Consider the following 17,851-nt stretch of genomic DNA (forward strand, 5'->3'; position numbering starts at 1 on the left):
ATGTATATGTACCTATATTTCTCCTAAAAATATATCACATTGAATTCGATTGTTGACTGAAACGCAGTTTGCTAATCAGGCTACGGATATTCCGCATAAATGCATATGCATGTGGTCTATTAGGCGATCTATTATGACGCCTGATGCCAATGGGAAAATGGAAATCGCGAAGACGACGCAATATCTGGGAGCGCAAACAAACAGTTTACGGCTAGCTATTACGGCTAAAAAAACGAAAGAGAGCGAGAGAGCCAGACAAAGAGAGAGAAAGAGAGAGAGAGAGAGGGTAGCCGACCTGAACCGCTATTCCGGTCAGGTTTGTAACTTACATTTTACATAAATGTGTTGCTGTTGTTGTTGTTGCTGCGCGCACTTGGCTTAGTCACAGTTACTATCCACTATATTTAACCATATGCTAAATTATGTCAGCGGCACAAAACCAAATACTGGTTCGTCTGATTCCACTGCGAGCGAGCCTCCTGCTTGCCTTCCTCTTCGAAAATAAAAAAAAATTAAAATAAAAAAACGAAACTCGTTTCATTTGCGGTGTCCTAAAAAGTATTCATTCAATGCCCCGCCTCACAGCTAAAGTGCAAATGCCAATGGATACAGATCGGATTAATTTATCATTTTTGTCCACACAATAGATTCGAAAACATCACATAACTGTCATATAAATTTGATGCTTTTATTAACTAAATATGCTAATGTTTATTCGAAAATCTCTTTAAATGTTTAAGTCGCATCATTCATTCCACTGGAATATTCTTAAATGGAGTAACCATTATCTGGGAGGTTCCTTATTATTATCATTAATATTCCCATCCAAATTCAGCTTGACGTATTGTTGGTGCACGCTGGAGCTAAGTGAGACACGGCTTTGAGATGTTTCAATACAAATACAAGACAAGTATTGGAATTCGAGGCGTTAAGTATCTAGTTTTTGTATATCTACAGTTCTTACATACAAATATATGTAATAATATCAATATATACATATTTATATATATAAATATATATATAAACTGGTATTTAAATGTATATTAATATGAAACCATTTATTGTTGCATAAAAAGATCTGTTCAAATTTCGCCTTAACGCATCATTCGTTTCGGCTAGTATACAAATACACACACACATATATATGTATATATATACACATGAATGTATATTAATGTGCACGGCAAATATATTGTTTATCATAGAGGAGAGTTCATTAACATATTTGTTCATATACAATACAATATATAAAGCGAGAGTACTCTTAACATAGAACGTGTTAGTTTCACTTCGATTGACAAAAATAAAGATATATGTGCATTTTATATTGACATTAGAATTATTTGACTTATTTTTACAAAGAATCGACTTAAACTGAGAGAGAGAGAGAGAGAGAGAGAGAGAGATGAAAAAAAAATGAGTTCAGCAGCGCGTTTCACTCGGCTGGCAATTAACATTTAACTGTACAAAAGTGTGGCCGCGGCAGGATCTGATATTCATCTGATATCTATATGGTATATTGCAGTTAAACACATCTATTTGCGTTTGAACATGTTGCTGAGCCGTCGCTTCGGTGGCGAGTTCTGCAAAGGAACAACGGAAGTTTCTCATATTAAACAAATTTCGATTGCAATCTTGATTATTGATTATAAAATCGCCTGTTGTGTGCCGCCTGCTGCCTGCTGCCTGCCACATCCTCACTGTGCTAGAGAAGCAACAGCATCAAGCCCACGGCAGCTGTGGCCGTCAGATAGCTACAGAACGGCATTAGAAATAGGAACAAGACAATGCCGAGACTGAGGGATTTGATGAGGCCAATTCGATGCCGCCGGCGTTGCCAGAGATTCAGCAATATATTGCCACGCCTGCGATGGGGTAAGTGTCTCGATTCGCTCAGCCGGTTCATGGTGGTCACGTTTATATGCGGCAAGCGATGCGTTCGAATGTGGCTCAGCGAGTAGGTCGTCCACGATTGCAGTGACGAACAGTTGGTATTGCAGCTGGCGTTCGAGGTGTTCTCCGTGGCGTTGGACGCGCTGTGCGCCTGCCTCTGCGGCACAGTCTCTACTAATTCATAGCTATATTGCAGCGGCTGCAGTTCAAAGGGCGCCGTCGAGGCTGTCTGGCGGCACAGCTCCTCGAAATGGATATCGTAGCTGAGATTGTTAACGGCGGCGATGCTAGTGCTAGCGCCGTCACTCAACCAGGCGCAAACGTGATCCTCCTCGAATTGCTGTAGCGCAGCCAAGTTGGAGTCGCGGTCGCATTCGTATTTGGCGACCAGCGCCTTCAACAAAGCTGGCTGCTCCTCGTCATCCCAATGGGAATGCGAGTTATTCACAGCCGCCCGATCCACACTAAAAGTGGCCGCCTCTGAATCGCTGCTGTGCTCCAGCTCGGATTCCGCCTTGATGTCCAGGCAATTCCAGGACTTCTTATCCAACAGCACCGTGGCACCCATGGCCATCAGCGGGCCATTATTGCGGTTGAGCACGCAGTAATTGTTGTTCTCATTCGGCTTGGGTAGGGCATACGTTCCATTGGCAAGCTTCAAGGATTCTTTGCTATCTTCTTCTTCATCTTCAACTTCTTCTGGTTCTGCTGTCGGATCATCGTCAGTATCGAGCAGCTGCCTGCCTCTATCGAAACATCCAATGCGTTGATCCTTAATCTTGCTTCGCTGCTGCATGCGCTTGTGACTCATCTGCGCCGTCGAGGACAATCTAGCACGGGATCTGCCCCTATTGCCGTACAAGTGAATGGATTTGCGTGAAATGGATTTACGTCGGCGTCCACTTGAGACACTTTGGGTAGCGGATGTTAGACTACTGCTCGAGCTGGTTGTTATTAAGCGACGGCGACAGATGCTCGGCCTACCGTTCTGATCGTTAGACGACGCCAAGGGCAGAGCATCGTTCAAGTGCGGTGTCACTTCCTGCTCTTGCTTTAGCGGCTGCTGGCCATCGGGTGGCCCATCACCGTGGACAATTAGCTGCTGCCGCTGATCATAGAAGGAGCGGCTGCTGCGCGGCGTCGATGTACAAAACGCTGTTTGCAATGTACGGCGATGCATAATGCCCTTTAACAGGCTCTCTTTACGGTGACGCCGCCTCTGTGAAGGAGCATATTATTCTTTTAATGGGCCGTGGCGGCATCAACCACACAAAAGCACGAGGACGTTTATAAGGGGCACGACAACAGGCAGTAAACACAGGCTAAAACACAAGAGGAGACGACAGAAACACACAGATGCTCTTCGCTTGCTTTTCTTACCTCGTCCCGTGGCAGACATTGTCCTCCCCCGCCGCCGCCGCCGTTGCCAATGCTGAAGCGAGATGCAAAGATCTTAAAGCGAGCCGGTGTCTTGGCCGTACCATTATTGTCACAAGTCTCACGCAGTATTTCCCGCGGCGGCTCCGAGCCGCCAAACGACAGACGTCCACCATTTTTGCTGGGCGTTGGCGGACCCGGACGCTTATAGTGGGTGCCCATGGACTTCTTGCGCATACCAACACCGTTGCCATCTGTGGTGCTCAGCAGCGCACTCATGCTGTCGTCCAGGCTGTGCGGCCCATCCTGTCAAAGATGAGGTACATTAAAACACATTAAAGCCATTGGCCATTATTTGAGATGCAACCAACCAAGCGAAAAGCCTCAGCCCTCAAACACTCCCTTCATCTTGATCGCTATGGTTTTTGAATGCTTACTTTAATATCGTCCTCCTGGGCGCCCAGGTCATACTGCGCCGCATAGGCGCTCTTCAAATGCGGCGGCTGCAGCGAGTTCCGATACTGCAGCTCTTCGGCACTTCAGTTATGAAAGCAAAAAAACCAAAAATCATGTGAATATTAAATTTGTCTGCACGGTAAGTGAAAGATGGACGTACGTCATATTGGGCACGGTGCCCAGCTTAAGATCCGTCAGGTAGGTGTTATTGAAGACCTCGCCCTCTTCGTCTTCCATGGCCAGATTGCTGCCCAGATTGGCGGACGGTGCACTTGGCCGCTTGAACGGCTGCCAGTCCTCTACAGCGGGCAGAGATGACATTGCCGGCTGCTCCGCCTCCTGCAGGTGCCGCAGCTGCGTACTGACAATCGCATGTTTCTTTTGCTCCTCCAAAAGCTTCTCATTCAGCCGCATTATCTGATCAGATAACTTCCGCGTATGCTCCTCATACTTGGCGACCTACAATGTGTGAGAATGAAAAGTATTTGGTATTTGTGAATTCACGACAGTTAGATTATAGAGGGAAATGGAATTCTATATCGTTCGATCGCGACATTTATAGATATAGATATCTGCTCGTATATGAATATCTATTCGAAATGGTCTCGACTATGCCCTGCTTCTTTCAGCGGCACTTAGTCTTGAGACCAGCTTCCATTGAAGACATGATTATTATTATCACAGCCAGTCACTCGTATTCTAACAGCTATGCCAACTCACCTGAGCATTCAGCTTTTCCAGTTCAGCCTTGTGGTTAGCCGCCTCGCGCTCCTGTTTCTCCTTGATGCGGCTCACCTCCGCCGTGTACAGTGTGCGCTATAGTTGTCAGATTATGTGGTTTAGGGTAAGTGGCGCGTGGTAAGTGTGTGAGTGGTGAGTGGTGAGTGGTGAGTAGTGAGTGGTGAGTGGTGAGTTAAGGGGCGAGTAGTAGTATGCGAAAGCACAGGGGAGGGGGGATAAGTGGTGAGTGGTGAGTAAAAGCACAAGGGGAAAGTGGTGAATAGTAAGAGCGAGTGGTGAGTAGTAAGAGTAAGTGGTGCATGAAAATACAGCAGTGCATGGTGAGTAGGTAGGAGTGAATGGTGAGTGGTTGAGGAGGTTGAGTGAAACCAAATAGGAAAATAGGATCGAAAGCAAACGAAAAAAAGACAAATTTATATATATAATACAATTATGATTAGCTTCTTTTTCACTTTGATGTCGAATACTTTTTGTATATTTTGTTCACTCTTTGTTAGAATTGTTGTAATTCAGTCACAGAACATTTATTAAAGCTAATTTCATTTACAAACATTTAAAGAAACTTTTCGGACGGTCATCAACTCAAAATTCACGCGGACTTTTAAATACTAGACTAATATCAACATTGTTGGCCTGAAGAATTAAGTATGTTATGCCCAAGACAACGATCAACATAATCAGCAGTCTTAAACAGATGTTTTCTTTATGCTCTTTGCATTTTCGTATTTGATTGTATTTGCCTGCTTCGCGACGCTGATTCAAATCGTATTATGAATGTGTGTATGCAAAGTGTTAAGTGATAAGTGATAAGAGTAAGGTATTGTAGTTGGTGGAGTAGAGAAAGAGAAAGAGGAAACAAAGAAAATGCAATTTAATTTACAATGTGATTGACAATCTAGTTAATCTACTTGCTGAAATCGTTTGTATGCGTATCTACAAGGGCAGGCTTAAGCAACAGCTGGTCGAATCGCCCCTCCTCTGATGATTGATTGCTAGAGCGTTTTAATCAGTCCCAGCCAACAACACACACACAGATAACATGACAGAACAGGACAGACACAACTACGAAAGCGCAAGACCATAGATGATGCCCCTTAAGGCACTAATATTTCAACATTTCAACATCTACCATACTGAATTCAAACGAGCTCACACCTGACGCTGACTACAACTGAAATTGGTTTGGACAACTACGCTCAAGTCGAGAGTGCCCGACTAGGAAATATCCTAAACTAAAGAAACTCACTTAGCAGCTAAATCAAATTATCAAGAATTAGAGTGAAATTGCAGACGGACAAACGATATATACATATACTCAATAGGATCTACCACACCATCTTCCACCTTCCAATGGGGGCTCAGAGTGTATATACTTAGACAGTTGGCATCATCTTAAGACGAAATGTTTTTCTACATATATTTATGATCCACTAATAAATATCTGCTAGCCAGTAATGAAGAAAGTCAAATTGAAATCGTTTATTTTTAGCCTTTTTTGTCTACAGGAAAAGTGCACAAACTGAAGTCATTAAATTTAGACATTTCAAATGAACTTTGATATAGAAAAGCTTCGGATATTAATGGAAAATTAACTATATTTTAATTTTTAATAACTAATATTTGCTTTAAAGCAGCGTCATATTAGGCTAATGAGTTATTGTGCGAGAGAACGAAATCAATAATAGTTAAATCCAGCACACATCAGACAACAAGAAGCATACGAGTACATTATAAGGTAGAACAACTCGGGCGTTTACTTACCATTTTGGACTTCATTTTTTCAAGTTTGCCTTCCATTTCTAGACGGTGATCCTTCAACCTTTGCTCACAGCGAGACATCTCTTCCTTGGTTTCACGATACTTTGCCTGCAATATCTGACAATCGAGGTCGCGCTGAATAAGGGTGTCTCGCTGCTGTTTTAATTGTAGCTGTGTTTCCTGTAACTCGTTGAAGCGCTCCATAGTCTGCATCTCAGTTGCCTTTATGAGCTCATCATGGGCGCTGCGGGTCTCAGCAAGTTCAGCATTGCACTTTTCCAGTTCCTTACTCAGAACACTCTGCTTACGCTTAAAAATTAGCTCGCATTCCTTGCTCTTGCTGCGCTCCGCCTCAAGTTCAGTCAACTTATCTTTTAGCTCAGACGTTAGGGACTCGTGCTGCTGCTTCACTGCCTCCAGTTCCTGGCGAGCAGTCGACAGTTCTGACTTCAGCTGCTGCAGACTTGAACGGTCTTGATCCAACTGCTCAGCACTGGCAGCGGCATTATTTTCATTGGCTATAATTAGGTCACGCATTGCATCTTTGGACTGCTGCAGCTGGTCCTTCAGCTCTGATAGCTGTTTCTTCTGCTGCACAATTTCAGAATTGAGCCCACCAATTTCATGGACCAGTTTCACCTTCTCATTCTCTGTCGCTTTGGCCTGATGCTCCAGATCGCGAATAATGCAGTGAGCTTTCTTCGACTCTCTCTCAAACCTCAGTAGTTGATCACGGTGTGCATCGCGTTCTGACTCTGCCTCAATGCGTAGCTGCTCCAAGGTGGCCTGCTTCTCCTCCGAACGGCTCGCACGCTCCTTTGTCTTGCGCAACTCCATCTGGAGACTCTCCTTTTCGTTTTGTAGTGCAATGATTAGCTCTGCCTGTTCGGTCTGCCTTGCCTTGGACTGAGCCATTTCCCGTTGCGTTTTAGATAATATCGCTTGCTGTTCGCCCAGTTTAATGGAAATTTTCTCCAATCGTTTGGTGCTCGCCTCCAACTGTGTTTTGGTCTTCTCCAATTCGTCCTCTCTCTTACAGATCAGGCACTGAACATCTGCCAGCTGCTTTTCGATGATGCGCTTCTGCTCTATCTGCTGTATTTTCTCCTGTTCCAGGCTCAAATTCTTATGCTGTTCGCTCTTTAATAAGTCCTCTAAATCATGAACCTCTGTTGCGACTAAATCTTTTTCCAACACCTTCTGCAAAGCCAGCTCCAACTTTTGCTGAGCAGACTTCAGTTTTTGCTCTGACTCTTCAAGTTCGCCCTTTGTCTTCTCCAACTGCACAGATTTGGCCATGATCTCTTTTTGAAGTGTCTTGATCGTTGCCTCGCCCATATGAAGGAGCCGCGTTTTCTCCGCAAGCTCCCGTTGCAACTCACTATTTATCTTCTCCAAGTTCTCGGATTTAGCTACGAGCTCTTTTTGAAGTGCTTGAATCGTGGACTCGTTCAATTGAAGGACCTCCGTTTTCTCCGCAAGCACCCGTTCCAACTCGCTTCTTGATTTCTCAAACAGCTCAGTTTTTTCCTTGATCTCTTTTTGAAGCGTTTCGATCGTAGCCTCGCCTATCTGAACTATCTTCGATTTTTCCGCAAGCTCCAGATCCAATTCGTTTCTTGATTTCTCAAACTGCTGAGATTTTTTCATGATCTCTTTTTGAAGCGTCTCGATCGTAGACTTGCCCATTTCAATTTGCCTCGTTTTCTCCATAAGCTCCAGTTCCAATTCGTTTCTTGATTTCTCAAACTGCTGAGATTTTTTCATTATCTCTTTTTGAAGCGTTTCGATCGTAGACTCGCCCATCTGAACTATCTTCGATTTTTCCGCAAGCTCCAGTTCCAATTCGTTTCTTGATTTCTCAAACTGCTGAGATTTTTTCATTATCTCTTTTTGAAGCGCTTCGATCGTAACCTCGCCCATCTGAACTATCTTCGAATTTTCCGCAAGCTCCAGTTCCAATTCGTTTCTTGATTTCTCAAACTGCTGAGATTTTACCATTATCTCTTTTTGAAGCGCTTCGATCGTAGACTCGCCCATTTCAATTAGCTTCGTTTTCTCCCTAAGCTCCTGTTCCAACTCGCTTTTTGATTTCTCGAACTGCTGAGATTTTTCCATGAGCTCTTTTTGAAGCGTTTCGATCGTAGACTCGCTTGTCTGAAAGAGTTTAGTTTGCTCCGCAAGTTTCCGTTCCAACTCGTCTTTTTGCTCCCCAAACTGCTTAGTTTTGGCCATAATCTCTTTTTGAAGCCGCTGAATTGTAGATTCTCCCATCTGAATGATCGAAGTTTTCTCCCTGAGCTCCTGTTCCAATTTTACTTGCATTTGATTGGCAGCCGTCAGTCCCTCTTTAATTGCAGCCAACTCCACAGACTCGGTCTCAATATGATTACCATTTTGTACCGTTGCTTCTTCAGTTTTAATATTAATGTTTCGGTCAATCTGGAACTTGTGCTCGACGCTGTCCTTTGAGTCCCCATTTGTTTTGCTAACGTCATTCCTATGAGCCAGATTTAAATCCTTTTGGATTCGCAGCTCTTCACCAATATTTTCGCATTCTAGCTTTTTCAGAGTCAGCTCTTTTGATACTTTATCACATTGCATTTCTAATTGACCTAGTTTGCCTGTCAGCCTCAGAATAACGTCGTTGTGCTGCCTTTCCATTGTTTGTTGTTCCTGTCTCCTGACTTCTACGGACTGCTCTACCTTGCGTTCTAGAGCCTTACATTTTTCGTTCGCTCGTTCATAATTCATCACAAGTTGCTTAAGTTGATTGTGCAAGAATTTTAGCTTCAAGGGCAACGCTTCTGTGTTAACATCCTCAATAGCTGGCCTCAAATACGGATTCATACTGTCCAAGATGCAATCAGTGAGGGTGCTTACATCCGCGAGATCTTCAGATTGCTGCAATATCTCGGATTCCTTTTGCTTCAGCTGGTTCTCCATTTGCTCTACCCAATCTATCAAAGTCTTCTCGACTTCTTCCAGGCCATTTTCCGAGGCTGCCTCTAGGTTAAATCGAGCGCATATTGTTTGGATGAAGCTCTGCAGCTGCTTTTGCTTATTGCTTAGTTCCTGCTGAGCCTCGTTTACCACCTGCTCACTATCAATTGGATGCTGAATACTCTCATGATCATCCAGCAGCTTCTGAGTTCCGGCTAACCGCTTCTGGTAATCAGTCAGCTGATGTTGATAGCTACTCAACTGCTTTAGAGTTCCGTTTAGCTGTTGATTAGTAGCCTGTAGCTGTTCCTTACTACCATTCAGCTGCTTCTCAGTTTCTTTCAGCTCCTGCTGACTATTATTCAGCTGCTTCTGAGTTTCGTTAAGCTTCTGCTGATATTCAATTAGCTGCTGCTGGTAGCTATCAATTTGCTGCTGGTAGTCGCTGGCATGCCCCACTAGCTTCTGCCCCACTTTCTGCTCAGCAGCAATTTTTTCTTCCTGAACATGATTAAGCGCCTCCTTAGTATCTTTAAGCTTCTGTTGATATTCGTCAAGCTGCTGTTGAATACCCTTCAACTTCAGATCTGCCGCCTGAAGCTGCCCGTTTGTCTCATTTAGCTGTTGTTGGTAATCGTTTATATGCTTCTGGTTAATAAATATCTGCTTCTCCTGATCAGCAATTATTTCTGCCTTAGACAAAATACGCATTTCAAGATCTTGTAGTTCTTGAGTACGAACCGATGGGTCTTGATTTTCTGTAATGAAGCGATTTTGTAATAACATACGATTTATACCACAAATCTTAATTAATTCGCTACCGATTTTCGTTATTTTAGCATCCTTTATGTGAAGCTGTTCTTTGGACGGTTCTGGAATCGTCTGGACGGCAATGTCACACTGCTCAACATCTACTGGAGGAGTTAACTGACTCTCTTCTTTAATTGTCTGGACGGCAATGTCACACTGTGCAACTTCTCCTGAAGGAGTTAACCGACTCTCTTCTTTGATTGTCTGAACGGCAATGTCACACTGCACAACATCTACTGGTGGAGCAAACTGACTCGGTTTCAAGGCCTCCTCCACCTTGTTGGCTGTACCCTCTTCATCCAGTTTGTTTTGCGATCTGGACTCGTTTATCTCAGCCTGCAGTTCCTTCACAAGTTTCTGCTCTCTCTTGTAGCGGTCGGCCATATCTTCAAAGCTACGCTCTACCAGGCCCAATATCTGTGAGTAATCAGGCGACAAACTTATTTCTGGTTGATAAGGCTGTACGATCATTAACAATTCATGTAGAATGCTCTTCTTTTCTCGTGCAATGGCGTCCAGTTGATCGCGCAGATCATCGTTTTCGAGCTCTTTCTCGCGCAATTGCTTGTCAATGACGGAACTAGCTAAAGTTTCCGGTGTGGTATTCATACTAGCCGTCGATTGACTTGTATCGAGCAAATCCGACGAAGCGTTGAGAACCTCACGGCCATTATGCAACTCGGTGCGAGCCTCCTGCAGGCATCGCTCCACCTCCAGTTTGTCACGCAACAGAATAGAGATTTCAGCATCCTTGGTCGTCAACGACTGAGTAGCAGCAGCCAGTCGGAGCTCCAGATTTTCAACCTTATCAAGACAATCGTAAAGCTGTTCTTCACAGGATTTGTGCTGAGAATGAAATAAATCGGTTAAGTGAAATTTTAAGCAGACTTTCTAAAAAATTGAAAATTTACGAATTATCTTACATCATTTTATAATACATAATGTTGTTTAAGTGTAAATTAGATAAAAATGGGATATAATAAGAGTTAATTTGATGTGCGGAACGGCTTAAGACGGAGATTCTGACCACGCTTTATTTCTCTTCCTTAGGAAAACATTTTAATTGCCTCAAACATAGCGTACATTAATATGGAAACTAATTTATATAAAATTTTATGTGCTATGTGCAATTAGTCATAAATTTATTCAATCATATATAAAATCAAATAATAAAATTTTCTATTCCGTCACTGAAATATTTGCATTACTGTGTTTAAGACTACCTTTTATCTATATTCTATTTTCATACATTTTCAAACCTACATAAACATTTGTACTCTGAGTTACGCGATATATGTGCGAATGCAATATTATTAGATATAACTCAAAGTTGGAACGTACCCTCTCCGCTAATATGTTATAATTATCCCTCAGCACTTGTACTTCATCTCTGCTCTGTGCAAGAAAAGCCTCCTTCTTGTTAATCTCTTTGAGCAGCTGTCGTTTTAACTATTATTGCGGTAGAAAAGAGAAGAATTAATAAAAGATTCAGGTATAAGCGGCGTCTACCTGCGCCGCGTTCGGCACTCAATAACATACATTCTCAATTTCGTCGGGTACAATGTTATGTATGTATGTACGCTCTTCGCTGTCATATTCCAGCGAGGCCTCAAGCTTGGCCAATTGCTGCTTTTTTACAGTATTCTCTGTGAAGAAATTAAATTGCAATTAAGTTTGTTTGTAAAAGTCGAAAAGTCAGTCCATACCCTTACTAAGTGAATTGATTAGTTGCTCATTCTCCAAAATTTGGTCCTCTAAAACAGTCTTTTCATAGCGCTCGGTCTCCAGTTGAGCCTGCGGAAGTTATTAATGAATTGGAATATGACTGCAAGATTATATGTTGTTGAGTTGTTAGATTTCTTACCCGCAATCCTAAAACCTCGCGTGTGCGCTGCTCGAGCAGCACTGTTTTTGGTGTCGACGGAGCGTAATTTAGGCTGACATCTAGTAAGCTGCTCAGCTCACGTTGCACTGGATTGGGAGTGGCAAAATTCGTGCCCACAGTCGAATCGTTGTCGATTGAGGCCGAATCTTTGCCATCGAGCTCAGAGGCTTTTGGATCGCCATTATTGTCGAATGTGGCGCCAACAGTTAGGAATGTGAGGCCACGCAACTGCGGCTGGGTCGGAGACGAGTCTGCACTCTCAACTATTTCGGTGATACCAGCAATGGTCTCGCGCAAGTGAGAGCGATTCATATCTGGGTTTATCATAGCCTGAGTGAAAAATGCCGCTATGTACTGCTGTGTAAGGTCTGGCAGAGTCCTGCAAATATTATGAAAATATTCGCTCGGGCACTGAACGCAAGCGTAGTGCATGAGAAGTGTGTAGACATAGGCATAATCATTTGTCATTATGCGGCCATTGCGCTCCAGAAGCGGCTTAAAGTGTGGATACACATCTAAAAACAGAGGTATTCATTATTCACTATAATATTGTGTTGAGCGTCCGCATGCACCTTTTAGAAATGTCTGCAGTTCTCCCGGAGAAAATGGGGATGGGCTTTTGGGCGACGATGCCGATCGTCCAGATGACTGCCCAACTTGAACATATTGGGTATATTGTTTGAAAAATTCCTCGATTTCAGAATCTTCAAGACATATAACATTTGTAAGGAAATTGCATTTCTGAACCTAATATTAACAGAGAGGTACAGAAATTAATGGGTGTTCGGGCAATCCATAGCCGGTATCAGTAAAGCCTTTAACAAACTTACCCACTGCAAGAGTAGCGCTTTCCACATACGTAACTCCATACTTAAAGTCAAAACAACAAAAAAAAAAACCAAAAAAAAAAAAAACAAACTAAGGATATACAAATTAAGACTACACGCTAGCGTCCGTTGCCTGCGAAAGAAACAACATTCGTTCACTTTAGTACATGCCACGGCACAAAATTTGCATCAACATTATAACTTTTACAATAAATTGCACTTTTTCTGAAACTTACACGTGTTTCAATCTTCAATCTTGCTTAAATCGACGCTCGTTTGAAACTGTGCAAAACCAATTCCGGACGCTAACAAAATGGGCGCGCTTGTTGCGAATTGCGATACTTTTACTAATCGAATAATTTTGAAGGAGTACCGATTACTCGTGTTACAACAGTTCCAATGTTGCGAATATATTGTTATATTGTAATATTTTGTGAAAAAATATATTTTGGAAAATATTTTATTTCTAAATATATGAATATATTATGAATGACTTGGAGGTCTGTTTAGTTTGATGTAGTTTTGCTTTATGACTAGTTTGTTCCAGCAGATATGAGGCCGGCTGACGAGTGAATTTGTATTCTATGAAGACTTGATTATGATAGCTCGTTACAACTAGGATAAATTTAATATATGAAATCAGGTAGTTTGCTACAAAAGAATCAAGTACAAAATATTTTCTTAAATAAAATTCGCTTTTACGGTTTCTCTATGAAATTTGCATCAATGTTTTACTCATTTTGGCACTGTTAATTTTGATATTCGTTTGCTACCGGGCCAAACGATAAACATGTAACACTTTGCTAAAAGTGCCAAATTGAGTAAAAAAAATCGATAAGCACAAATATACGTACCATAGCTTAAAAGATTGATGGCTTGATAGTTCAACGTTTATTTAAAATGCTGTTATCTCTTCTTTATTTCATAAATATATTTTATCAATCATTTTAATTTTTAAATTTAAATATACAAATACATATATAGAGCTACATAAGCATTTAAATAGTATTCATCTATAACATCGCCTATATTTCCTACCGTACTTAATATGAAATTTCTATATTTTTATCAAAATCACGATGGGCTTATTTTAAGTACATATCACGAAAAATTCCACAAATTCGTATTTCAAATAGTAACGTCTGCTACTCAGGTGCGTAAATATAAACAGATGTACATCATAAATATGCCTTGAAAATTATAAGAATCGGACATGGAAAACAACATTTAGTTTATAAATCCAACGTACATACATATGTGCAATTTGTTGTATGTAAATGTATAGATATGTTTGGACTCAAGACTCAATGTGTGCAAGAGCTCTACGGCACGAGGCTTTATTAATCTCCTGCACTGGCACTTCCCATTACAGTTACTATACTTATTGAACAAGTAAAACTTCTCGGCCGCAGCAGACTAGCAGATACTCTATAATGCCTTCAATTGATGAATCCTCAAAGATAATTAAATCTCAGGTATTCAAGCTATGTCAAAAATACATAATCAAAGTACTGAATGTTATTAATATTAGGGTTTTAAAGATTGGCACGATCTATCGGAAGGAAAATGATATACTCATATTGGATTGTCTCAAGGAATTGTTCTAGCTCTAGTGTCTAGGATCTAGCTTTGTCGCTCATGCGGACAAACATTGCTAGATCGCCTCGGTTCTTTGTCCTGCTGTAGTGTATATGTAAATACTCATATCTGACATGCCAGGAAACCCCCATTCCCCGATTTTCTCATTTTCTATTTAGGTTACAAAAACTAGCCATTTGGCACGTTTTTCGTGAGGTATCCCTCGACCGGTTAAACACCCCACGCTTCAGTTTGCTGCATAACTCACGTATATATGTATGCATATAACTATAATGCCTACCCTATACCACCAGCTATATGCGCCACAACTCTGCTGTAGGCCAGAGTGGCATGCCATACACGAACGTAAACTTATCAAAAATCTATTCTAAATCTATTGTCTGAACTATGATCATAAACTAAAACCGCAAATGGGCGAGAGTGTATTAAGGCTTCGGCTCTCCGAGTGCTCAAACACATTCATGGATATACATATGTATGTATACATAATATATGTATGTACATATACATATACAGACATCTACACATATACACTTGCCATGTGCTCACAAGTTTTGATGCATGTAGATATGTATGTACGTACATATATACATACATATATGTACACATATTCCGAATCATTCACTGTAATGTAAATAAACAAACAGTAAATATTGTGTGCTGCTGCTGCTGGATTCGATACATACTTAAAAACAAATGCTCGGCCACAAAAATGTTCGAACCGAAATTTCGTGCGGATGGAGAGCCGTAGAGCCATAGAGCTGTAGAGCCGGAGAGATGAAACTAAGGGCAACAATAACATTAAACGATGTCCGGATCGCTTTGATTTTTCATCAGATCGGTTCAGTTAGCATTTTCGATTGCTCGACGCTCCGGGCCGAATGTAACGCTCTGATTGTGCCGCGCGTTCTTCCATCCAGTTAGCTGGCATCTGCCTTTCCTTAACCAGTGTTCTCAATTAGCCAATTTATGAGCCCAATGGCAACTGGCCATCGCCCACAATCCCACACAGTGCGCAGCGCCGCAGCAGCTGCGACGCTGGCCATGCAGATACCAAATGTGGCAGATTCGCTGGAGCGTGGCAAAAGCAGGACGAGCATCACGTCCATGTCGGACGATGATATCATACAACAGAATCTCAAGGAAATCCTCGACATCAAATCGCGAGTAAGTGTGTACCAAGGAGTGAGTCGGTGTCCTCTTATCATTAATGGTGCTGTTGCACCTGGCACCAACGAGAAATTCCAACACTGATTCATCCAAAGTTTAAGGGGCTGTCATACGTGTGTGTGTGTGTGTGGCGCAGAGACCATATGAACAGCGCCATCAAAATTTGCAATCACATATCTACAATATAGACACATATATATGTATAAATATATATATATGTGTGTATATACATATATATGTATACCTCGATCGGATATGCACGTCTATATGAACAGTACAAATTGCAGATGCTCAAAACTTGCGCGAACGTGATTATAAACAATGTTAACACACACGCATGCACACATTCATAAGTATGCCAGCTTGTATGTGTGTATGTACATATGTATATCGTTCCATTCATGGAATATTACAGCTTAATATAGGCATACTCTTCTCTTACAGCTTCAAATACAACAAAGTATATTCAGCCGCGCCTATAGATATACATATGTACACATACGTATGATCTCTACACACATACATACATACATATATATATACAATTCTTTAAGAATTGTCATTGATGCCCTTATAAAGTCTATATAAATCTTGTGCAATGTCTACCCGACTTTAAGCTTGAAATATAATTATTTACTCTGCTAGTACTTCAGTTGGGAGAGACTCCCTCCCTTAAATTCTGCTCCAATCATTCTACCCTTCATACACTCACCCAGCACGTTCTCTGCTTACTGCGCAGTTGAAGCAGCGACAAATATAGGGTTTTCTGTGGGAAATTAAGAGCAACTTTTGAATAGCTTTGGTTCTACTATATACATATGTACGTATTTTCTTGATAATAGAATAGAATTGATGTCTAGATTGTATCTGTTTTCAAGTAGGGAACTATCCAAAATGGGAAATATTTCAAGGGAATTGCACAGAAAATTATAATTCTCTCACTTTTGTGGCATTTAAATAACATATTCTAGGGCATAGCCAAATGACATTCTTGGTTTGGCTGGTAAATTTTTACTCAAGAAATCTAAGTATGTATGTATATTAACTATTCAGATAATTAACTTAATTTTCCTTTGCAGGAGGAACGAAAAGCCAATGGACGACTTGTGGCCGTGATTGTTGCCTTTCTAGGTAAGAATATACAGATAAGCCAAAAAACTAATTAAAATATACAATTACATACAGAATTCAAACGATTATTTAAATAGATCTTCAAGACATAGATATTTATAATCTAGCCATGTCCGTCCGTCTGTCAGAGGATTTTCTCTGCGCTTCTCAACTAAACCTAAGCCATTACAGCTTCACACCACTTATCAATACGTATGTGAACCACATGGATGGGACTAATTGTTGTCCGTAAAGTCCATCATTCCGATCAATCAGTACAATTTCAACAGAAATTCATGCCTCATCAGGATCGTTTTCTCTGCAATCGAATTCATTTAAGCAATTAATTTTATCACTACTCCTTGGCAGTGATCTTCATGGCTGTGTATCATGCCTGGATACGGAAGACTGCTGCACTGGCTGGGATGCTGGTGCCCGCTGGCATTATGCTGTCCTACGGCGCCTGGGTGGTGGTTCTGGCCAAGCGCGATAAGCACAGGCGCGCCATGTTTGTAGGTGCCACAACTTGTAAATTCTAAGCCTGAACCCTAAACCTTATATACGCTCTTATTTCTAAATGACCCTTCCTCCGCTTCGTAGGAGCGGCACATTGAGGAGGTGGCTCTGAAAAACAAGTGCGAGCTGGAGCAGAAGCATTCCCGAACGAAGCAGGCCAAGTCAGGCAATCACAGCGATAGCGGCAGCAGCACTCCCTCTTGCAGTTTGCAGTATTCCAACGAACTAACAGCGGGCAGCAAGCATCGCAACAGACAACGGCGTCACAGACAGAGGCAGCGCGAATGCGAAGTGAACCTGACGGAATTGGGGCTGTCAGCCGACGTTAAGGTGCACCGAATAGAGGCCAAAAGGCCAAGCCTTAGACACAAGCTCTTCGGGCAAACAATCGCTCATGTGAAGCTATTGGAGGTGCAGTGCGATAAAGCTGACATGACGAAGCCAGCGGACTCGAAATCGTCCACTGCCCCTAGGTCAGGTGGGAAAAAGGACAATAAGCCAACATCTTGACACAGTGGCAAGTGCCACAAGCGAAACGCATAGGCTCAACACCGTAGGGGTTGACGCTGAAATGGACTAGCAGAAAGCGTTATTCCGGATTTACTAATTTTAAGATTTACCAACGGCGCGATGTCAACAGAATATTTATACCGATAAAATAAAAACATTGAATTTGTGTGACAACTAGACGCGTCGAAATTAGGAAATCGAGGTTGAGACTTATATATTTATAAGTTTTTGGCGAAAATATTGCAGATAAATAAAA

General features: G+C 41.8%; 2 protein-coding genes across 5 annotated transcripts; one reads left to right on the plus strand and one right to left on the minus strand.

Annotated features, from left to right (window-relative positions):
• Positions 1-1,149: 1,149 nt before the first annotated feature.
• On the minus strand, positions 1,150-13,145 carry mud (mushroom body defect). Of its 4 annotated transcripts, XM_089263763.1 has the most exons (14): positions 12,927-13,144; positions 12,694-12,823; positions 12,436-12,610; positions 11,843-12,378; positions 11,685-11,772; positions 11,518-11,624; positions 11,320-11,427; positions 9,990-10,824; positions 6,229-9,926; positions 4,447-4,542; positions 3,887-4,185; positions 3,708-3,807; positions 3,274-3,576; positions 1,150-3,112 (listed from the first exon to the last, which is right to left on the minus strand). In XM_089263763.1, the coding sequence occupies exons 2-14, from the start codon at positions 12,730-12,732 to the stop codon at positions 1,706-1,708; spliced, it is 7,791 nt and encodes a 2,596-aa protein (XP_089119889.1). In that variant the 5' UTR covers positions 12,733-12,823; positions 12,927-13,144; the 3' UTR covers positions 1,150-1,705. The 4 variants fall into 4 exon arrangements, with proteins under 4 accessions (XP_089119889.1, XP_089119888.1, XP_089119887.1 ...); XM_089263762.1 differs by having other exon boundaries at positions 6,229-10,824; positions 12,694-12,733; positions 12,927-13,145; XM_089263761.1 differs by having other exon boundaries at positions 6,229-10,824; positions 12,927-13,145.
• Positions 13,146-14,889: 1,744 nt separating this feature from the next.
• Positions 14,890-17,769, plus strand: LOC115564538 (uncharacterized). The gene is made up of 4 exons (XM_030388971.2): positions 14,890-15,456; positions 16,539-16,590; positions 16,939-17,081; positions 17,170-17,769. The coding sequence occupies exons 1-4, from the start codon at positions 15,259-15,261 to the stop codon at positions 17,593-17,595; spliced, it is 819 nt and encodes a 272-aa protein (XP_030244831.1). The 5' UTR covers positions 14,890-15,258; the 3' UTR covers positions 17,596-17,769.
• Positions 17,770-17,851: the final 82 nt, after the last annotated feature.

The sequence above is a fragment of the Drosophila navojoa genome, chromosome X (genome assembly GCF_054131105.1).
Source record: "Drosophila navojoa isolate 15081-1374.11 chromosome X, UAZ_NAV_1.0, whole genome shotgun sequence".
NCBI lineage: Eukaryota > Metazoa > Arthropoda > Insecta > Diptera > Drosophilidae > Drosophila > Drosophila navojoa.